Source organism: Macaca nemestrina, chromosome 17 (assembly GCF_043159975.1).
Source record: "Macaca nemestrina isolate mMacNem1 chromosome 17, mMacNem.hap1, whole genome shotgun sequence".
Classification (NCBI taxonomy): Eukaryota; Metazoa; Chordata; class Mammalia; order Primates; family Cercopithecidae; genus Macaca; species Macaca nemestrina.
Window position 1 is genome coordinate 84,655,713 of NC_092141.1, and position 21,751 is coordinate 84,677,463.

At 47.1% G+C, this 21,751-nt stretch overlaps 1 protein-coding gene across 4 annotated transcripts in view; it reads left to right on the forward strand.

Annotated features, from left to right (window-relative positions):
- Window positions 1-21,751, forward strand: part of SAP30B (SAP30 binding protein) — a 44,030-nt gene that overhangs the window by 3,131 nt on the left and 19,148 nt on the right. For 3 of the 4 annotated variants that reach the window (XR_979842.3, XM_011719845.3, XM_011719846.3), the window contains exon 3: window positions 1,521-1,568. The exons of the other annotated variant lie outside the window; for it this stretch is intronic. Coding sequence is in view for 2 of the 3 variants with exons in the window: in XM_011719845.3 (XP_011718147.1) it covers window positions 1,521-1,568 (48 nt within the window). In the remaining variant the exon portion in view is untranslated. The remainder of the gene's footprint in view (window positions 1-1,520; window positions 1,569-21,751) is intronic. 4 annotated transcript variants of the gene reach the window in all.

Consider the following 21,751-nt stretch of genomic DNA (forward strand, 5'->3'; position numbering starts at 1 on the left):
GTTTAAGCTTCATTTCATATTTTAGTAAAATCCTCTCATCAGCTCTTATTGTAGAGATTCTGAAATGTGATTGTATTTGAGCTCCATCTCTGTTTATTTGGCATGACTGATTTCATTTTAAGGAGATTATGGAGATTGCATTTAAAGCCTTGGACTCACTGGCACCTTACAGGACAGTTAAGTCTCCAAATCATCAGTCTAGTTTGTTCAAATCTCGAATGGTATTTATATTAATATATGGAGTGCTCTGTAACGTTTGGGCTGAAGTGTAGCTTTGTTGAAAATAGCAGTTTCAAATGAAACCATTTTTTCCTGGGTATTTAGTTAAAGGTTTCTGTGCATTGGGAGTGTTCTGGGTAGTGAAGGTGACATGGATTTAGCCAGCTAATAAGGTAGCTGGTCCAGCATCTGCTCCTGACCTTTGATCTTCATAGCATCAGCGTTAGTGTTCAGTGGAATGGCGGGCTCACTTTGGAGAATGTCTTACCATGTGTGATCCTTTGTGTCAGGCTGACCTCATTTGAATAAGGAACAGGACTGGGTAGAATGGGTCTTTGGCAGTTCTTGGAGCACTTGGGTGGAGGCAGAGCCCACTCAACTGGGAGTCCTGAAAGGTTGGGCATTGCCCTTTAGTCCTGCCTTTCCCAGGTCACTTGCTCTGGTCATTTGAGGCCTACCTTCCTGTGTTGATATTAGTGCAAATGCTGGTTGTGCTGTGATATAGCTGTGTGTAAGCCTTGGCACTTGGTGTTGAACAGTGTTACAGTAGGTCTGAGTCTGATGTACATATGTATAAGAAAAAGAAAGGGCCGGGCGCGGTGGCTCAAGCCTGTAATCCCAGCACTTTGGGAGGCCGAGATGGGCGGATCGCAAGGTCAGGAGATCGAGACCATCCTGGCTAACCTGGTGAAACCCCGTCTCTACTAAAAAAAAAAATACAAAACACTAGCCGGGCGAGGTGGCGGGCGCCTGTAGTCCCAGCTACTTGGGAGGCTGAGGCAGGAGAATGGCGTGAACCCGGGAGGCGGAGCTTGCAGTGAGCTGAGATCCGGCCACTGCACTCCAGCCTGGGCGACAGAGCAAGACTCCGTCTCAAAAAAAAAAAAAAAAAAAGAAGGCTCATAATCCTGGTTTGAAATAACTGATATTTCAGTGGAAACACGATGCCTGTTTTATTGTGTGGCCTGATCTTACTCTTTCCTGAAACATACTGCAATCTTTCTCCATTTTTATGTATGTGATTTTTAACTCGGGCATCTTCATTGATGTGGACTGTCTCACCACTAGAGTAACTTGACTTCTGAGCTGCTGATGCTTTTTTGTTCCCCTCCCCCCTGCCCCAGAATATCTCTTTTTCCCCTTATTTTTCTCTGGTTCTGAGTTATATGGTAGGGGAGGGATTCTTGGTGGGATGACCCCAGCTGGGTAAATGGGCTGTTTGCTGCAGCCCCTAGTTATGCATGTGAGACTCCTCAGGCCCGCTCCTTTAAGCTTAATCCTCTAAATTCTTTGTCTTGTAGGAAGATGACGATTCAGAGACTGAAAAACCTGAGGCTGATGACCCAAAGGTATTTGGTGTTGGCTGTGGTGGGTGGCTGGATGCAAACAAGGTGTTTGAACATTATGGCTCAGTTCGTACGTCTGGTCAAGATCTGTCCCACTGACAAACTGTGCAACTGTGTGGACATTTTCTGGGATAAAATAAACTTTATAAAGAAAGAACCTGGAGACGACTCAGGAATGAACAAATCCTGAGACATTGGATTTCCAGCCTTTCAGATTGTGCCATATCTCCTGACTAGAAAGGCGAGAGGCTTGGCTGAGTCCAACAGCCCACTTGCATTCTGCCTCCCAGATGGGGCTTTAAGTGTCTCTGCCCTGCAGGTGGATTCGTCTGTTTCTAGACTCAGAAAGGTGTAAGGGCCGCCTTGCGTGCTTGGATTCTCTTTAGTCATCTAGAATTGAACAACAGGCTATAAGAAGGTCAGACCAAAATGAGGCCTCTCCCCAGCTCTTGGGGATGGTGGGTCTAATTCTCATTTTCCCGGGGGTGTGTCCATCCACTTTTGGGCAAGCTGCGCGGAATGGTCTTTTTCAGAACAACATAACTATTCTCATAGTTCCATCCTAGTAGCAGCCAAGAGTAATTTGTAGCAATTCCTATCACATTCCTTAATGATCTGTTGTGAAGGTTAAGACACCCTTGTGTTGGTTAAGCTGCTGTGCTGTGCATTGGCCATTAGAAATGTGTACTTGTTGAAGAGGCATTTCTTTATAAGGAAAAACTTCCCCCCGCCCCATGCACCCAAAGAAAAAGACTTAATTCTACCACTCTAGACCTCCGGGGAATAAGGACCACGTTTTGCAGTTAAAAACTGCTTTGAGGCCGGGTGCGGTGGCTCACGCCTGTAATCCCAGCACTTTGGGAGGCCGAGGTGGGCGGATCACTTGAGGTCAGGAGTTCAAGGCCAGCCTAGCCAGTATGGCGAAACCCCGTCTCTACTAAAAATACAAAAATTAACTGGTGAGACTGGTGGGTGGTGCGCACCTGTGATCCTAGCTACTGGGGAAGCTGAAGCAGGAGAATTACTTGAACCCAGGAGGCAGAGGTTGCAGTGAGCCGAGATCTGCCAATGCACTCCAACCTGGGCAACAGAATAAGAATCTGTCTCAAAAAAAAAAAAAAAAAAAACTACTTGGAAACCAGCTGTAACTTTCAAGATGACCTAATAAAAATTTAGGAGATGTATGCCCAATTATAATCTAAAACAGTAATATACTTGAAAATATAGTGTGAGCTGTTCTGTATTTGAGCTGATTCTGTTATTGGATAGAACTGTGTGTAGCCACTAAAATCATGACAGGTTGTGAGTGAGAAAGGTAAGAGTGTGTTTTACCAAGAAAGAAAGTTTTGGCACCAGCATGCAGGAAGGAAAAAAAAGAACCCCTGCAAACTGTAGATACAACCTACTTTCTATGCTGAGTGAAAAACCTGAAACCCAGGCCAAAGAACTCGCCCTGCCTGAGAACTGGCAAGATGGTATGGGCAGACCCATGGCCCCATAGTTCAAAGTCAGTCACAGCTCTGCTCGGGCTTTCAGAACAAAAACACTCAGTAGTGATAGTCTTATCTGTCCTAGTATTTAGGGTGTATAGAACTTGGAGCCTGCATGGAAAACATGCTCAGGGAGCCATTAAGTATTTGGGTTTCAGTTGTGGAGGGAAAGGAGGATGTGGGTCCTAGAGTCTTTCTGGGTACAGTTGCATCTTTTTCTTAGGGCTGGAAGGCCTCCTGGGGAAGATGGCTGGAGAGGAGGGTACATACACTTAACGGTCACCCCTTCTAAAATCCTGTGATACAGGCATCAGATCCTTGGGGAAATGACATGGCTTTGTGAGTCAAGGTAAGGGCTACATGAAAAACAAAACAGACTTGACTACTGTCTGGTAGCAGTCACTAAAGAACGCGGTGGGAGGGACCCAGAAAAGGTGAAGCTGGGAAGATTGTGGAAATGCCTTTTGTGCTTAGGCTTCCCTTCTCAGCCCCACATCATGGCTGACAGCCCCATCATTCCTGCCTGCTCCCTGACTGATGTGCTTTGCTGTTCCTCATTCACTCCTGTGCATTTCAAGTCTTACTGTGGAATGAAAAGTTTTCATGGAATAATTTCCATTCCTCTTGAGGAACACTCAGAAATCAGAACACAAAATCCAACCCTCAACGTCACTTGATTTAGTTCTTTTGGAGGGTAATGGAGAAGGATTTAGATAGAGCTTGCCAGCTTCAATGTTCTCCAATCCCCAGTGGCTGCCAGGCCTTTAGGAGTCCTCGTGTCTTCTCCAAGGACTACAAATTATCCCCAGCATGAGTCTTCTGTGATACTCTTATCTTGGTCCTGGCCCTGTCATCTTTCTGCTTGAGCTGGCCTCAGACTGTCTTCCACATAGCAGTGTATACCTGAAATCCAGAGCTCTCTGGCACATTTACATTTTATTTTATTTATTTTATTTTATTAATTTATTTTTTTGAGACAGTCTTGCTCTGTCGCTCAGGCTGGAGTGCATGGTGTGATCTCGGCTCACTGCAGCCTCCGCCTCCTGGGTTCAAGTGATTCTCCTATCTCAGCTTCCCAAGTAGCTGGGATTACAGGTGTGGGCCGCCACGCCCAGCTAATTTTTTGTATTTTTAATAGAGTCAGGGTTTCACCATGTTGGCCAGGCTGGTCTTGAACTCATGGCCTCAAGTGATAGGCCCGCCTCAGCCTCCCACAGTGCGGAGATTACAGGCATGAGCCACTGTGCCCAGCTCACATTTTAAAAAATTGTTGTGTAACAATATTTTTTACATTAAAAACTCTTAATTTTGAACATTCTGCTTTAAGCATGTGAAGTTTTTTGGGTTTTTTGTTTGTTTGTTTTTTCAGATGGAGTCTCACTCTGTCACCTAGGCTAGAGTGCTGTGGTGCCATCGTAGCTTACTGCAGCCACAACCTGCCAGGCTCAATTAATCCTCCCACCTCAGCCTCCCAAACAGCTGGGACTACAGGTGTGTGCCATCACACCTGGCAATTTTTTTTATTTTTTGTAGAGAAAGGGTTTTGCCGTGTTGCGCCGCCTGGTCTTGAACTCCTGGGCTCAAGCAGTCTGTTGACATTGGCTTCCCAAAGTGCTGGGATTACAGGTGTGAGCCACCAGGCCCAGTGCACATGAACATAACGAAGTTTGTAACAATAGAATATGTTACAAGTGTGGATCTTCGTTAGAAGTGTCGTTTATTAGCCAGGCGCTGTGGCTCACGCCTGTAATCCCAGCACTTTGGGAGGCCGAGGCGGGCGGATCACAAGGTCAGGAGATCGAGACCACGGTGAAACCCCGTCTCTACTAAAAATACAAAAAATTAGCCGGGCGCGGTGGCGGGCGCCTGTAGTCCCAGCTACTCGGGAGGCTGAGGCAGGAGAATGGCGTGAACCCGGGAGGCGGAGCTTGCAGTGAGCCGAGATCGCGCCACTGCACTCCAGCCTGGGCGACAGAGCGAGACTCCGTCTCAAAAAAAAAAAAAAAAAGAAGTGTCGTTTATTTTAACAATTAGATTACTGTCATAATTGTCGTCTCCACTAGATGGCATTCTCCTTTCGACTTTGGTTTTTTGTTGGGTTTTTTGTTTTGTTTTGTTTTTGAGTAGGAGTTTCGCTCTTGTTGCCCAGGCTGGAGTGCAGTGGTGCAATCTTGTCTCGCTACAACCTCCACCTCCCAGGTTCAAGCGATTCTCCTGCCTCAGCCTCCTGAGTAGCTGGGATTACAGACACATGCCATGTCGCCCAGCTAATTTTTGTATTTTTAGTAGAGACGGGGTTTCGCCATGTTGGCCAGGATGATCTTGCTCTCCTGACCTCATTATCTGCCCACCTCAGCCTCTCAAAGTGCTGAAATTACAGGCGTGAGCCAACACGCCCGGCCTCTACTTTGGTTTTTTAAGATCTTTTAATTTTTTTTCAGTAGTTCTCAAAACATTACACAATTAAAAATTGAAGATCTCAGAGTTTTTGTTCATTTTGGTTTTATGTATTGATGTTTGCTATTTTATAAGTTAAAACTGATGAAATTTTAAATTATTTATTTTAAAATAACAAACCCGGGCCGGCCACAGTGACTCGTGCCTGTAATTGCAGCACTTTGGGAGGCCGAGGTGGGCAGATTGGTTGAGCCCAGGAGATTGAGACCAAGCTGGGCAATGTGATAAAACCCCATCTCTATAAAAAATGCAAAAATTAGCCGGGCATGGCGGCGCATACCTCTGGTCCCAGCTATTCAAGAGGCTGAGGTGGGAGGATCACTTGAGCCTGGGAGGTAGAGGTTGCAGTGAGCTGTGATCTTGTCACTGCACTCCAGCCTGGGTGATAGACTGAGACCTTGTCTCAAACAAACCTATTACATATTAACATAAATAACATTTTTAGAAAAACTAAGTATTTCCCAAAAAATGTTAATGCAAAGAGTGGCACTGTGTCACCATTTTACAAATCTTTAATGTCTGGCTTAATAGAATATGACTGGGTACGTATAAATGCTTTTACATTCAGGTCATTATAGGTATTCTTCTTTGATACTTTATCAGAACTCAACAGGTGATAGTTTCCTTGAAAGATTAGTTACATCATGGAATGTGAACCCTTACCAGTGAACTTTGTATTCTGCTTCCCTAAAATCCACTGGTCTGTCTTACCCTTTGAATGGGTCTTTTACCCATACATGACTTTATATCATCAGGCACTGGTGATTTGAAAATTGATGGTTTACTGAGTTATACAGATCTTAATGTTGACACGTTTTGTTCTGTGGTATCAAAAAAGTAACTTATTAGTGATGCAACTGATCTCACCGGAAAATCATTAAATGTTAGAAACCTTTTAGCAAGCCCACAATAAGGAGCAACACATTTTTCTTTTTTTTTTTGAGACAGAGTCTCGCTGTGTTGCCCAAGCTGGAGTGCAGTGGCATGATCTCGGCTCACTGCAAGCTCCGCCTCCTGGGTTCACGCCATTCTCCTACCTCAGCCTCCCTAGCAGCTGGGACTATAGGCGCCCACCACCGCGCCTGGCTAATTTTTTTTTTTTTTTTTTTTTTTTTTTTTGGTAGAGACGGGGTTTCACTGTGTTAGCCAGGATGGTCTCCATCTCCTGACCTCAGGTGATCCTCCCGCCTCGGCCTCCCAAAGTGCTGGGATTACAGGTGTGAGCCACTGCGCCCGGCCACACATTTTTCTTTTTTTTTTTTTTTTTTTTTTGAGACGGAGTCTCGCTCTGTCGCCCAGGCTGGAGTGCAGTGGCGCGATCTCGGCTCACTGCAAGCTCCGCCTCCCGGGTTCACGCCATTCTCCTGCCTCAGCCTCCCGAGTAGCTGGGACTACAGGCGCCCACAACCGCGCCCGGCTAATTTTTTGTATTTTTAGTAGAGACGGGGTTTCACTGTGGTCTCGATCTCCTGACCTTGTGATCCGCCCGCCTCGGCCTCCCAAAGTGCTGGGATTACAGGCGTGAGCCACCGCGCCCGGCACACATTTTTCAAGATAATGTGTTTCTAATAATTTTTGTTTGAAAACGAGTTTTATCATTTTCAGTATGTGCTATCAGAGCTTTCCTTGAAGTAACAGGCTTTGGTCTTGAGAAAATGTCTACCAAATAACCAAGTCTAGATAACTAGTTTGTTTGTCATTCTTTCAAATATAAATGGTGATTCCTGAAGAAAAATGCCAGTTCAACTGGTGACTGAAATAATCACAAATGGTAGTCCATCCTTTTCCGTGGCTTCAGTAACCTGAGGTCAGCTGCAGTCTGAAAATATTACATGCAGTAAGCTATTTTGAGAGAGAGTTCACATTCACGTAGCTTTTATTACAGTATATCTTTCTAATTATTGTTGTTAATCTCTTGCTAGTTTATAAATTAAACTTTATCATAGATATGTATGTATAGGGAAAAAACATAGTATGTGTAGGGCTCAGTACTATCAGAGGTTCCAGGCATCTACTGGGAGTCTTGGAATGTATCCCCCAGGGATAAGGGGGCGTTGCTATGTGTACTTTTCCCTGAGACATTTATCTGACTTTGTTATGCCTCAGAAGTATTTATGCATGCCTCTCATGTCAGTGCCCAAAATATTAAAGAGATGTATATTCCAATGTCAAGATGTCATAAAACTAATCATTTTTACTGTTCTGGCAGAACGTTTTTTTTTGTTTTTTTTTTTTTGTTTTTTTTTGAGACACTCTGCTGCCCAAGCTGAAGTGCAGTGGCACAATCTCGGCTCCCTGCAACCTCTGCCTTCCAGGTTCAAGCGATTCTCTTACCTCAGCTTCCTGAGTAGCTGGGACTACAGGCACGTGCCACCGTGGCTGGCTCATTTTTGTATTTTTAGTACAGACAGGGTTTCACCATGTTGGCCAGGCTGGTCTCGAACTCCTGACCTCGTGATCCGCCCTCCTCAGCCTCCCAAAGTGCTGGGATTACAGATGTGAGCCACCACGCCCAGCCTATGGCAGACAGTTCTTAAGTGAAACTGGCTTTTTTTTTTTTTTTTTGAAACGAAGTCTCGCTTTATTGCCCAGTCTGGAGTGCGGTGGTACAATCTCAGCCCACTGCAACCTTCACCTCCTAGTTCAAGCGATTCTCCTGCCTCAGCCTCCCGAGTAGCTGGGATTACAGTCGTGCACCACCACGCCTGGCTAATTTTTGTTTTTTTGTTTTTTTTGTAGAGTTGGGGTTTCACCATGTTGGTGAAACTGGTCTGGAACTCCTGGCCTCAAGTGATGTGCCCACCTCAGCCTCCCAAAGTGCTGGGATTACAGGCATGGGAATCCCATGGGATTGCACCCAGCCCTTTTTTTAAATCAACTGAGCATATATAACGACTACGGCTACGGTTTGGTCCTGCCGCCTCAATTTGTTCTAAAGTTTAGCGGTTTACCCACCATTGCTTGTGCAAATGTCAACACGATGAAAAAGACAAATAATGACCTAAAACAGTTTTGACTTTGCAGACCCCTTAGAAAAACTATTATTATTCTAAAACGGAAATCATGGGTCAGTGATTCAATAGTTGTTTAAGAACCGTTTTTATTGCTCTGAAAATGTCTGTTGTTAGCCTTATGGGGTCTTGAGCCATTTTGAGGATGGGTTAGTATTCAGAGTAAGATGATTCAGCCCTGGCATAGTGGGGAGGAATTCAAACTCTGGAATGAGACCAGGGTTTTCTTGGGGAAGTCCCTTAACCTCAGATTTTCTCATCAGGAAAATAATCATCATAAAATCTGCCTCATTGATTTTACAAGGTTCAACTAAGTAAAAGTAAAACGCAGTTGTCCCTCACTATCTGTGGGGATTCCAGGACCCCCCACCAGATGCTCAAGTCTCTGGTATAAAATGGTGTAGTATTTGCATTTAGCCTTGGGAATCCTGTATACTTCAAATCATCTTATACTACTTGATACAATGTAAATACTTTGTAACTAGTTGTTAGACTGTGTTGTCTAGGGAATAATGACACAAGCAAAAAAGTCTGACATGGTCAGCACAGACGTGATTACACACACAGACTTTCAACTGGAGGTGAGTTTTGGCCATGGATTTGGAACCACGGATCCAGCGGGCTGGCTGCACTTGGCTCAATATGTCTGGAGTGTCTTTGTTCAGTAGCATTGGCTGAACTGACCGTCATTTCCAGTTCCTCCTGTGCACACTTCCCGGGGTGGTCACACCATGTCGTCAGCCTGTTTTGGAAGAGCAGATTCCATGTTTTAAACTGGAGGGCACTCAGAGAAGAGCAGTCATAAAGGTGAGGGGACTCAAAGGCACATCACCTGGGGAAAAGGTAGAGCTGGAAGAGAGAAGACTCGGGAAGAGCCGGGGTTGCGCTCTGGTGTTTGAAGGTCTGCTGAGGGAAAGGCTAAGGCAGCCTGAGGCAGACCTGAAGCCGCGCATAGAATTCCACAGTTTACCTTCACATAAAGAAGGATCTTTTGTGATCTCCGGCCAAAAGTGGTTGAGCTGTTTCATAAGGTAGTGAGCTCCCTGTCTCTAGAGGTTTTTCAGGCAAGTTTTTTGTGTTTTGTTTGTTTGTTTGTTTTGAGACAGAGTCTCACTCTGTCGTCCAGGCTGGAGTGCAGTGTCATGATCTCAGCTCACTGCAAGCTCCGCCTCCCGGGTTCACGCCATTCTCCTGCCTCAGCCTCCCTAGTTGCTGGGACTACAGGCGCCCGCCACCACGCCCAGCTAATTTTTTGTATTTGTAGTAGAGGCGGGGTTTCACCGTGTTAGCCAGAATGGTCCTGATCTCCTGACCTGTGATCCACCCGCCTCAGGCAAGTTTTAAGAAACGACTTGTCGCCGGGCGCGGTGGCCCACCCCTGTAATCCCAGCACTTTGGGAGGCCGAGGCGGGCGGATCACAAGGTCAGGAGATCGAGACCACGGTGAAACCCCGTCTCTATTAAAAAAATACAAAAAATTAGCCGGGCGTGGTGGCGGGCGCAAGAAACGACTTGTCATCAACATCATAAAAGAAATGCATGAGTAGAAATTGGATTAATCGCCAAGGAGTTCCCTGGGAACCCCCTAGGAAAGGACTTGGGCATTATACATAAGCAAAGTTGAGTATTCTCTAACTTTATTATAATCTGATGACTTTAAAATATGCACAGACTGGGCCGGTCTGGTGGCTCATGCCTGTAATCCCAGCACTTTGGGAGGCTGAGACGGACAGATTACGAGGCCAGAAGATCGAGACTATCCTGGCTAACACGGTGAAACCCCGTCTGTACTAAAAACATAAAAAATTAGCTGGGCGTGGTGGCGGGCGCCTGTAGCCCCAGCTACTCAGGAGGCTGAGGCAGGAGAATGGCATGAACCTAGGAGGCAGAGCTTGCAGTGAGCCGAGATCACGCCACTGCACTCCAGCCTGGGCGACAGAGCGAGACTCCGTCTCAAAAAAAAAAAAATGCACAGACTGTGGAATTGCCCTAGTTTGTATTGCTCTGATGTTTGGGGTTACCTGTGAACGCAGAGTCCCACGTTTGGGAGCGTGAGTAAGAACTAACCCTGGCCCACCTGTGCAGGGAGCCTTTGGTCCTGTCCTTTAGGTTGGGGCAACAGGGATTGGGCTCTGTGGGTGCTGAGTTTGCCCCAAACTAGTGAACAGGAGGTTGGAGAAGGAGGCTGGGCGTTGCATAGGAAACAAGCTTTGGCGCTTCTGTTCCATTATTTTTTTGTCTCTAACTTCAAGTTTCTGGTTTTGCCTCTTTGGTAAGCAGCAAATTAACAGGAGGTGGCACTGCTGTTCTGGAAAAAGAGCAGAAGTGACAGTCTTGGGACCAGCACCTCAGTCCGGGAAAGGAGTGCCTGATGGCTGAAGTGCTTCCTCCCCCGTTTACCTTTGGCACCCGAGCATCCCTTTCGCCACTCTCCTTTGTCCATTTTTACCTCGGTTGCCCTGGACAGTTTCCCTTGTTTATTTTTTTCTCCACTCCTACAGTTCCTGTGGATGAAGCTGTTTCCACTCACTCACTGTCCCTGACACACCCTTCCTTTGAAAACAAACATGGGGATTGAGGGCCTGGAGCAAGAAAGATGGAGCAGCCTATTGCCAGCTAACTGGGAGGAACTGGGATCGCCAGCCTCCCTGAGGTGCTGATCTAGGAGAAGAATCCTCCCGGCCCAGGAGTGCACATCTGTAAAAACAAAATTCCGTTTTCTGGGTCAAGGAGGTGGCATCAGGTGGGGGTTGGGGGGAATTGTTCTGGCATTTTTTTTAAAGGCGTGTATAACCCCAGTTAAAAGAAGACATTTTAAAAATTCTTAGAGCCCTAAAGTAGTACTAAAAGGTGGAGTTCACAGCTTAGAGCTGGTCTGGTGGACTCGTGGTCCGAAAACCTGGGTTGTGCCCTGGCCTCTGGCTGTGGAACCACAGGCCTATAACTTAAGCTTCACTCGGCTCCATCTGGGCAGTGAGGGCCGTGAGACCCGCTTTACAAGGTGGTGATGACTGCGGCGTGAGAGAATGTACATGAATGTGCTTTTCACGGTATACAGTGCACTTGTTAGCAGTGCTTGGCCTTTGCAGTGTAACTAAGTCTGATTATATGCCCTCATCCTGTAGGTCAGAAGGTGCCACAGTTTCTTGGCTCACTGCCCTTTGTGTCTCCATAGTTTTTCACAGACCTCCAGAACCAAAAGAAATACCTGACGGCTGAGCGCACACCTGTAATCCCAGCACTTGGGGATAGCCGAGGCAGGAGAATTGCTTGAGCACAGGAGTTTGAGACCAGCCTGGGCAACATGGTGAAACCCGTCTCTACAAAAACTACAAAAGTTAGTTAGGCATGGTGGCGTGTGTCTGTAGTCCCAGCTACTTGGGAGGTTGAGATGGGAGGATCATTTGGTCCTGGGAGGCGGAGGTTGCCGTGAGCCGAGATCTGCACCACTGCACTCCAGCCTGGATAGCAGACCAAGACCCTGTCTGAAAAAAAAAGAAAACAAAATGCCTAACAAATGGTTCTGTTTCTTACATCATTCGCTTCAGACAATAAGTATTACTGTCCTCACAATTCAGTAGCTGCTTAAAAATATGTGTAAGTGTGTGTGTGGTATGGGACGTGTGGAGTAAGGCTATGTTTCCTGTAACAGTTATGTTAAATATCCTGTGGCACCTTTGTGAGTTTGCTGGGTTACCCCAGGTAACAGTTTGGGAACTGTGGCAGTAGATTGTCTTAGACTTCCAGATTGGGGGCCTTGATAAGTCCTCACTTAGCCTTCTCTGGAGGCTCGGCCGGGTGAGTGGTTCTCTGCCTCCGTGGCTGTTCACACCCACCCTGAAGAAGACCAGGTCTCCCAGTTGACTGGAGTTACTGACTCACAGTCTAGACAAGGATTTGTGTTGGGCAGAGCTGACTCGGTAATTCCCTCACCCACTCTCCTCTCAACTCCTTCCCACTGTCCTTGCATTACTACTGATCTTTTGAAGTACCAGAATCAAATATCTGAAAACTGCCTAAGGGGCTAATCTTCCAGGAATTTGTTGTTGACTGCGGATTACAGGAAGAACTTTGAGGAGCCTGCCAGCAATTGCATGCAGGCGGCACTGCAGGTTGAAATCTTCTATTCTGTGTATTGAACACAGGCTCCAGAACATGGGCAGCTTCTGCAGGGTAGCTGCAGAGCACAAGTGTTTCCCATCTGGGCTGCTGGTATATTTGCTGCCCTTCCAGGACTCTGGGATCTGAAAGGAAGATGCTGTTGCTTTTCATAAACAAGCAGCAAAGGGTTGCATTCCTGCTGATATTGAAGGATGTTTAGGAGGGTATGTGATGTGGTATGAGATAGGAGCCCCGAGTCCTTTTGCAGCATTGCAAACAGGTTGTTTGCGTGCCTCTGTTGATGCACTACTGGAGAGCCCTGAGAACTGAGAATTACTCTGTCCAACGGAAGAGCAAACTGGAGCTCTCAGAGCTTAAGCTTGGACTTTTTTTTTAATGGACAGAGTTACATTTTTATAAAAATACAATTTGTGGGCCGGGCGCGGTGACTCAAGCCTGTAATCCCAGCACTTTGGGAGGCCGAGACGGGCGGATCACGAGGTCAGGAGATCGAGACTATCCTGGCTAACACGGTGAAACCCCGTCTCTACTAAAAAATACAAAAAACTAGCCGGGCGCGGTGGCGGGCGCCTGTAGTCCCAGCTACTCGGGAGGCTGAGGCAGGAGAATGGCGTGAACCCGGGGAGGCGGAGCTTGCAGTGAGCTGAGATCCGGCCACTGCACCCCAGCCTGGGCGACAGAGCGAGACTCCCTCTCAAAAAAAAAAAAAAAATACAATTTGTGTTTATTTTTATTTTTGTCAAATTATTGTAGCAAGATTGAGTATGTTGCGAAAGGATAGAAATCACCTAATCCCATGATGCTAACTGTACAACTTTTTTTGTTGTTGTTGTTGTTGAGACGGAGTTTCAATCTTATTGCGCAGGCTGGAGTGCAGTGGCGTGAGCTCGGCTCACTGCAACCTCCACCTCCCTGGTTCAAGCGATTCTCCTGCCTTAGCCTCCCGAGTAGCTGGAATTACAGGCATGCACCACCACACCCGGCTAATTTTGTGTATTTTTTAGTAGAGACAGGGTTTCTCCATGTTGGTCAGGCTGGTGCCGAACACCTGACCTCAGGTGATCCACCCGCCTCGGCCTCCCAAAGTGCTGGGATTACAGGCGTGAGCCACCGCACCTGGCCTCGTACAACCATTTTTATTCTTCTTTTATGTTTGCCAATAATAACATATGTTTTGCATCCAGCTTTGTCTCTATCTATATATAAACATTTTCAATGTTGCCATACTGTGTAATTATAATAGCAATATGACACAAATGAACAGATAAAAACGAACACTGAAGAGTTGTAGGTGTATGAGGCCAGGCGCGGTGGCTCATGCCTGTATTCCTAGCACTTTGGGAGGCCGAGGCGGGTGAATCACAAGGTCAGGAGATCGAGACTCTCCTGGCCAACATGGTGAAACCCCGTCTCTATTAAAAATACAAAAATTAGCTGGGCATGGTGGCACGTGCCTGTAGTCCTAGCTACTCAGGAGACTGAGGCAGGAGAATCACTTGCACCAGGGAGTCGGAGGTTGCGGTGAGCCGAGATCGCGACACTGCACTCCAGCCTGGTGACGGAGAGAGACTCCGTCTCAAAAAAAAAAAAAAAAAAAAAGGAGTTGTAAGGTATGAATTATATCTCAATAAAACTGCTGTAAGAAAAAAAAATTTTTTTTTTTTTTTAATTTTTTTTGAGACGGAGTCTCACTCTGTCGTCCAGGCTGGAGTGCAGTGGTATGATCTCAGCTCACTGCAACCTCCTTCCTGGGGTTCAAGCAATTCTCCCGCCTCAGCCTCCCCAGTAGCTGGGACTACAGGTGCCCACCACCACGCCTGGCCAATTTTTGTATTTTTTAGTAGAGCTGGGATTTCACCATGTTGGCCAAGCTGGTCTCGGACTTCTGACCTCAAGTGATCTGCCTGCCTCAGCCTCCCAAAGTGCTGGGATTACAAGCATGAACCGTGGTGCCCGGCAAAAAAAAAAAATTTTAATTTTGAAAATATTCCAAATGGAGATTTTTTTGAAAACTTCCATTGCAAACAGGTTGTTTGTGTGCCTTTGTTGATGCACTGCTGGAGAGCCCTAAGAACTGAGAATTACTCTGCAGAATGGAAGAGCAAACTTGAACTCTCAGAGCTTAAGCTTGGACTTTGGATCTCAAAAGTTGAGATCCACCAACTTTTGTTCTAGTGGTGACATGCACGAATCATTAGCCCCACAGATTTTCACATCATTTCCCTCATTCTCATATTTTCTTCAGCTATATAGGTTAAATCCAGAAATAAGCACATTACACTAGCAAAATATGAATGGGTTTTTATAGTTGAGTGCTATGTCTGCAGTTTCCCTCTAATGAAGTTATCTGACGAACAGGAAACGGGCCATGTTCTTTACTTGGGTCAGAAGGAATAACTCATCCTTTAAGCTCGTGTTCTTATTGGAAGTCCACATGGTGGTTCACCCAGGAAGGGAGAAGAGCTGAGTAGAGTTCAGGATTTCGTAGCATTTTTTCTGTGAGTCCCCAGGAAGTCTCTAGGCTAAGGACAGGGTGGTAGCACCCACGGTTTGTGTGATTAAACCTGCAGGACCAACCATCCGAACAAGTTAACTCAGATGTGACTCACTGGGGCCCCATGGACTCTAGAGCTGTTTCCCCTGATCGTCATAGCTGAAAGATAATAATTCTGGCTGTCTTCCCTTAAGTCCAGGGTTTTAATACCTGCTTCAGTCTGACCTGCTAGAGAATCATTCCTAGAGCCGGGCGCGGTGGCTCAAGCCTGTAATCCCAGCACTTTGGGAGGCCGAGACGGGCGGATCACGAGGTCAGGAGATCGAGACCATCCTGGCGAACACGGTGAAACCCCATCTCTACTAAAAAATACAAAAAACTAGCCGGGCGAGGTGGCGGGCGCCTGTAGTCCCAGCTACTCGGGAGGCTGAGGCAGGAGAATGGCGTGAACCCGGGAGGCGGAGCTTGCAGTGAGCTGAGATCTGGCCACTGCACTCCAGCCTGGGCGACAGAGCGAGACTCCGTCTCAAAAAAAAAAAAAAAAAAAGAGAATCATTCCTAGAGAGGTGCTATTCCTTCTTGGTCTTTGTTGTTGGCTTACGCAGTGGTTAAACCAACAGCTTCCTAGAGACTGCTACCCTTTGCAGTCTCTTAGTCTAGAGGGAGAAGGTGGGAAGTTGGATAACTGGGCTTTGGAGCCAAACAGATTTGGCCTTGAATTTCACCATTGCCATTTATTGGGTCAGCTGCTTCATTGTGTTTTACCTCAGTTTACTTGTGTGCAAAATGGAAATAATAATGTCTACCTCATAAGATTATTGTGAGACTTGAATAGTGGTTAGCTTGTTAGTGGGTTCTATGTTTAGAGTGTCATATGGGGTGCTATGTGAGTGGGAGAGTATATGCTTCATCCTCAGTCTTGGTTTTATTAGTCCACCTGCCCCTGTGTTCTATCTCCCATACCCTGTAATCTCTTTTTTTTTTTTTTTTTTTTTGAAATGGAATCTTGCTCTGTCTCCCAGGCTGGAGTGCAGTAGCGCGATCTCAGCTCACTGCAAGCTCCGCCTCCCGGGTTCACGCCATTCTCCTGCCTCAGCCTCCCGAGTACCTGGGACTACAGGCGCCCGCCCCCATGCCTGGCTACTTTTTTTGTATTTTTAGTAGAGACGGGGTTTCACCATGTTAGCCAGGAAGGTTTCGATCTCCTGACCTCGTGAGCTGCCTGCCTTGGCCTCCCGAAGTGCTGGGACTACGGGCGTGAGCCACCGCGCCCGGCCCATACCCTGTAATCTTTTGAGTGCTGATTAGAAGGGAACAGAATTACAGTATGACTCACCCAGGAACAGAGAAGGAAATGGCCCTTGATCATTGCTGATTTGTGAGCCATCTACCACCCTTCTCTTGGAAGTTGTAATGTGGGCCTTAAACTGTTGAGAATGCTCAAGCCTGCCTAGCATTTGGCACTTCCCTTCACTCAACAGGATGGATGGTCTTTTTTAGACTTTTCCTCAGCAACACTAGGGTTACCCTGCACAGCTGGGAGACATGGAATTTCCAGAAGCTCGTGGAGTGACCTGCTGGGTGGTGACCGGATCTGTGCAGGAGACAGAAAGACAGGCAGGCCATGAAAGTCACTCTTTGATTGTCCCAAGGGAAAGAAATCCAAGCCTGCCATGACTTTGTCCTGCCACCTTCCAAGGAAGTCCTCAGTACATCATAAGCTGAACACTGCTGGTAGAAACTCTGGCAGTTGTTGGAAGTTGTGATTTCATGCAAAGTGGAACAATGACCAGTATTCATTATTCTCCCTCTGATCCCTCCTTGGCTCCATTGCACTGCCAGAGGGACCTTCTTGATGGCAGTTGATCCAAGTAACCTGAAGCTGAGACTCCAAGAAGCCCCACCTCACTCCTGTGGTTCCGCAGCCCACAGGGAGCTACCGCTGTGTCTGGTCCACCCTCCCGGCAGCCTTACAAGCCCCAACAGACCTCCTTCCCTTCAGGCCAGATGCCATGGATTGCTAACTGAGGTGTGGCTGGGCCCCTCCTTCCCCATCTGGGACTCATCTTTTTGAAATTATATGATGCAGAGAACTGCCTGTCCTTAGGGATCCAGCATTTCCGACCTTCATTCCATATTTTCATCCATGTCTCCTGAAATGCTGCTGTGTGATTTCTGGGTTCAATAGGATTCTGCTCATTTCTATTCCTAACTTTGGAGTTAGGTAAATATTTTCTGGGCTGTGCTTTAAAGATGCTGGCATTCTTTTTGGCCCTCTCAGTGACTCAGTCCCCTTCCTACCAGTGTCGATGATGACCAGTTTGCATTTCTGCCACCCTGACTTTCAGAGACTGCGAGTATATTTGCCTGAGATGTTGATGTAACTAACTCTTCAGCTTGTCAGCCAGCCTCTCAGATGGAACGCTTTTGTAATTTGGTAGCCATGTAGAGTTGTGTGCCTTCCAGACTAGCATTCTCAGCCTCACAAAGCTGTGTCTTTTGTCCTTTTCTGGCTCCAAGCTCCCCCTAACCCCCCAAATATATCAACCTAAAGCACAGAGATACTGTTCTTGTGGAAGTCTTGAAGGGAAAAAGCCTGTCCTAGCCTCACCACCAAGGGTTTGACTCAGATCCTTGGTGTGAGGCAACCTCTGGACCGAGATACAGCTGTTCCTGACACTCTGGGGATGAGACAGAAAGGGAATGGTTCTCTCTAACCATCTTCTATAATTTTCAAAAAACCAAAAATCTTAAAGTGTCTTGAATCAAATGTAGATTGCACTTAGAATAGTCGAATAACAAAAGTCTCCTCTTGGAAATTGCTCCATGCATTTACATTGAAGTCTAGTTAATTGCAACATGTTCCATGTAACAGAACATCAGGAGCTATGCTGAGCCATGTGGGCTTTGTAAATTTAGCAGGATTTTTCAAATAGAGAAACTTTCCCTTCCCCCTCCCTACCTTGTCTTCAGTCTACAAGGCCAATTCTATAGCTGGCAAACTTGGCAAACTCCTGTTTCACCCATTCCTAGAAAAACCTTCTGTGGTTGGGGCCAGGCACAGTGGCTCACACCTCTAATCCCAGCACTTTGGGAGGCCGAGGCAGGAGGATCACGAGGTCAGGAGATCGAGACCATCCTGACTAACAAGGTGAAACCCCGTCTCTACTGAAAATACAAAAATTAGCTGGGCATGGTGGTGGGCACCTGCAGTCCCAGCTACTCAGGAGGCTGAGGCAGGAGAATGGCCTGAACGTGGAGGCGGAGCTTGCAGTGAGCTGAGATTGTACCACTGCACTCCAGCCTGGGCAACAGAGCGGGACTCCATCTCAAAAAAAAAAAAAAAGGAAACCTGTGGTTGAGAGCAGAGCCTTCCTGTCAATAAGCGGTCTGAGAGCAAAGGCAACCCCAATGTGTCCCAAAGGGCCCCACCAACTTCCGCCCATTTTTCTAATAAATGGAGTGTTTCCATTCCCAGGCAGGCAGTGTGCCCACGGCAGTGGCTTAGTCCTGGCCGACAGGATACAACTAAAGGAAATGTGCTAGCGATGGGCTTTCTCTGGGGCTCTCCAGTGGGGGTGGCTGGCATCTGGCCCCCAGGGTGGGATGTTCCCATGCAGCATGGGTTTGGAGGCTTTACTGAACTGTTGACAGCTCTCACTCCTAGCCCCCAACCATGTCTCTGTCAAACCAACATCATTTTGTTCTGGAACTTGGAGGTATTTTATGAAGGTAATCCAGCATTGTTGCTTTCTTGGCAGCCTGAAGTGACTCACATTGATCTCAGAAAACCTTGTTTTAACTATTACTTTGATGCCCCCGCAAGAGGGTATAGCAGTTGTTGGAGGATGGCATAGCAGTTGTTCTGAAGCAGTCGTATTGCCTGATGGTTAAGAGCACAGTTTCATGGGACTGTTGTGAAAATTAAATGAGATTCTTAATTGAAGAGCTTAACGTAATACCTAAACTTACTCCCCTAGATTGAGTTTTCATATTTTATCCTCAGTGCTTGGCCCATTGCTTGGTGTATAAATGATGCTCAATAAATTAATTGAAAAAATAAATGAATTAACTATATAGTAATTCTTCTTGTCTTAGGATTTAAGAGCATTAGGCCCAGTGTTCAGAAATAGGATGCAGGGCCAGATGTGGTGACTCACACCTGTAATCCCAGCACTTTGGGAGGCTGTGGCAGGAGGATTGCTTGAGCCTACAAGTTCAAGAGCAGCCTGGGCAACATAGTGAGACCCCATCTGTACAAAAAATTTAAAAATTAGCCAGCCATTGTGGTGCATGCCTGTAATCCCAGCTACTTGGGAGGCTGAGGCAAGAGAATTGCTTGAGCCCAGGAGGTCAAGGCTGCAGTGAGCTATGATTGTGCCAGTGTACTCCAGCCTATGTGACAGAGTGAGACCCTGTCTCAAAAAAAAAAAAAAGGCCGGGCGCGGTGGCTCAAGCCTGTAATCCCAGCACTTTGGGAGGCCGAGACGGGCGGATCACTAGGTCAGGAGATCGAGACCATCCTGGCGAACACGGTGAAACCCCATCTCTACTAAAAAATACAAAAAAAAAACCTAGCCGGGCGAGGCGGCGGGCGCCTGTAGCCCCAGCTACTCGGGAGGCTGAGGCAGGAGAATGGCGTAAACCCGGGGGGCGGAGCTTGCAGTGAGCTGAGATCCGGCCACTGCACTCCAGCCCGGGCGACAGAGCCAGACTCCGTCTCAAAAAAAAAAAAAAAAAAATGATGCAGAAAGATGAATAAAGAATTGGGTTTGAAATTTTTTTGTAATTCAGCATTGGTGTCCCCTCCCCACCTTCTCCTGCTCCTTGGCAGACTTTTATTGCAAGCCTACAGCTGCTTTTCTGCTGCCTGTCCATCTGACATTTCTAGTGAATCTACACATGAAACTCGCTGTAGAGTTGACCAGGCTGGGAGTCTGAAGTTAAAACATAACAGCTGAAGGTAGGTGTGGAACCTAAACTTGACAAGACACACTGACAGTGTTTGGCGGGAGGTGTGTGTGTGTATGTGTGAGAGAGAGAGATCAGTGCTTGAGCACCTTTTGTGGGCCAGGCAGACTGTTACAGGAGGTGATTTTTGTGAGTACACAGAGTAGGGTAGTTTCTCTTCGTTGGCCAAGTGGGCGTGAGGGTAGAGGAAGGCTTCCCTGGGCTGGGCTAAGGCCTACACGGGGCTTTCTAGGCAGGAGTTGGGAGAAGGCAATTTCCGGGAGTAGGCATTGCAAAGATCCCGGGTGCAGAAAGGGGAGGAAGAGGCTGAAATGGCTGGCAGGGGATCCTGAGGGCTCGTGGGCCACAGTGAGGATCTGTTTTTAAGGAGCCACTGTGCTCGTGAAGTGAGATCTCATCAGGCCATGGGCTGTCCCAGGTCTGAGAGAATAAAGGTTTGAAAGGAGTCATTTTACTAATCTGCCTCCCTAGCTGCCACATACTTGTAAGATGCAAGATTACATTATCCAACAGGAAACCCCCAGTCTGTAGCATTCTCGCCCGTGGCCTCAGGGCTGGCTGCCCTGTGCCCCTGTTCAGAGTGCTTTCTCTGTGCCGGCTGCTCCCTGGCTGCTCCGAGCTGGAAGGAAAATGTGACATTTAGATTTGGCGGGATCTAGATGCTGGTGGCTGCCGTTGCGGAACTCAAGTTTGACACTGGAGCTTTGTGGGGCCGGTTCCAGGAAGGATTGAGGAAGCATTGTTGGCTGTAAATGAACCTCCATTCTCTTACTCAGGACTTGGTACTTCTCTGCTGAGTAAATCCTCCCAGCTCAAATGGCAGCTTGTCCAGTTTCATGGGTTTATATTGTTGTTGCCTCCTTCCTGCACTCCAGTCAGCTTCATCAGTGGCTGGACTTTTGTATTCTCTGCAGGAGGAACCATATTCCAGGTTCTGTAATTCCTGAGGACCTACAGCCATGGCTGTTGCATCTTCCAAGTCTCAGTCACAGTTGGTTAAGAAACCAAATTGGCAGGTTGAAATCACTATTCTTCTCCAGGGACAGCCCCCAGCCTGCCGCAGCCGCCTCCTGCTCTGGTTGCTGGGCCTTTAGTCTCAGGTGGGGTCTGGGTAGATGAGGGGTGCAGGCGGAGGAGGAGACCTCAGCTCAGATTGGTGTTCTCCACCAGCTCAGCATTTAAACCATACTTCCTCTTTCCTCCTTTCTGTTTTCTAACTTGGTTTTTGTTTTTGTCTTCTTGTTTTTCCTTGTGTCTTTTTTTTTTTTTTTTTTTCTGAGACAATCTTGCTCATTCAGGCTGGAGTGCAGTGGCGCAATCTCGGCTCACTGCAGCCTCCACGTCTCAAGTAGCTGGGATTACAGGCATGCACCACCATGCCTGACTAATTTTTGTATTTTTAGTAGAGAGGAGGTTTCACCATGTCGTCCAGGCTGGTCTCAAACTCCTGGCCTCAAGTGATGTGCCCGCCTCAGCCTCCCAGCACGCCCAGTCTGTTTTTCCTTGTGTCTTGATTGGAATTGAATGAGGGGCTGTCTTTTCTGCCAGGAGCGGCCTTCCTTTCCTAGGTGAGGCGCTTTGTTTTCACCTTCCTTAGGAACGGGGTGAAAAGCCCTCAGCCTGTTCTGGCTGTGGTGTTGC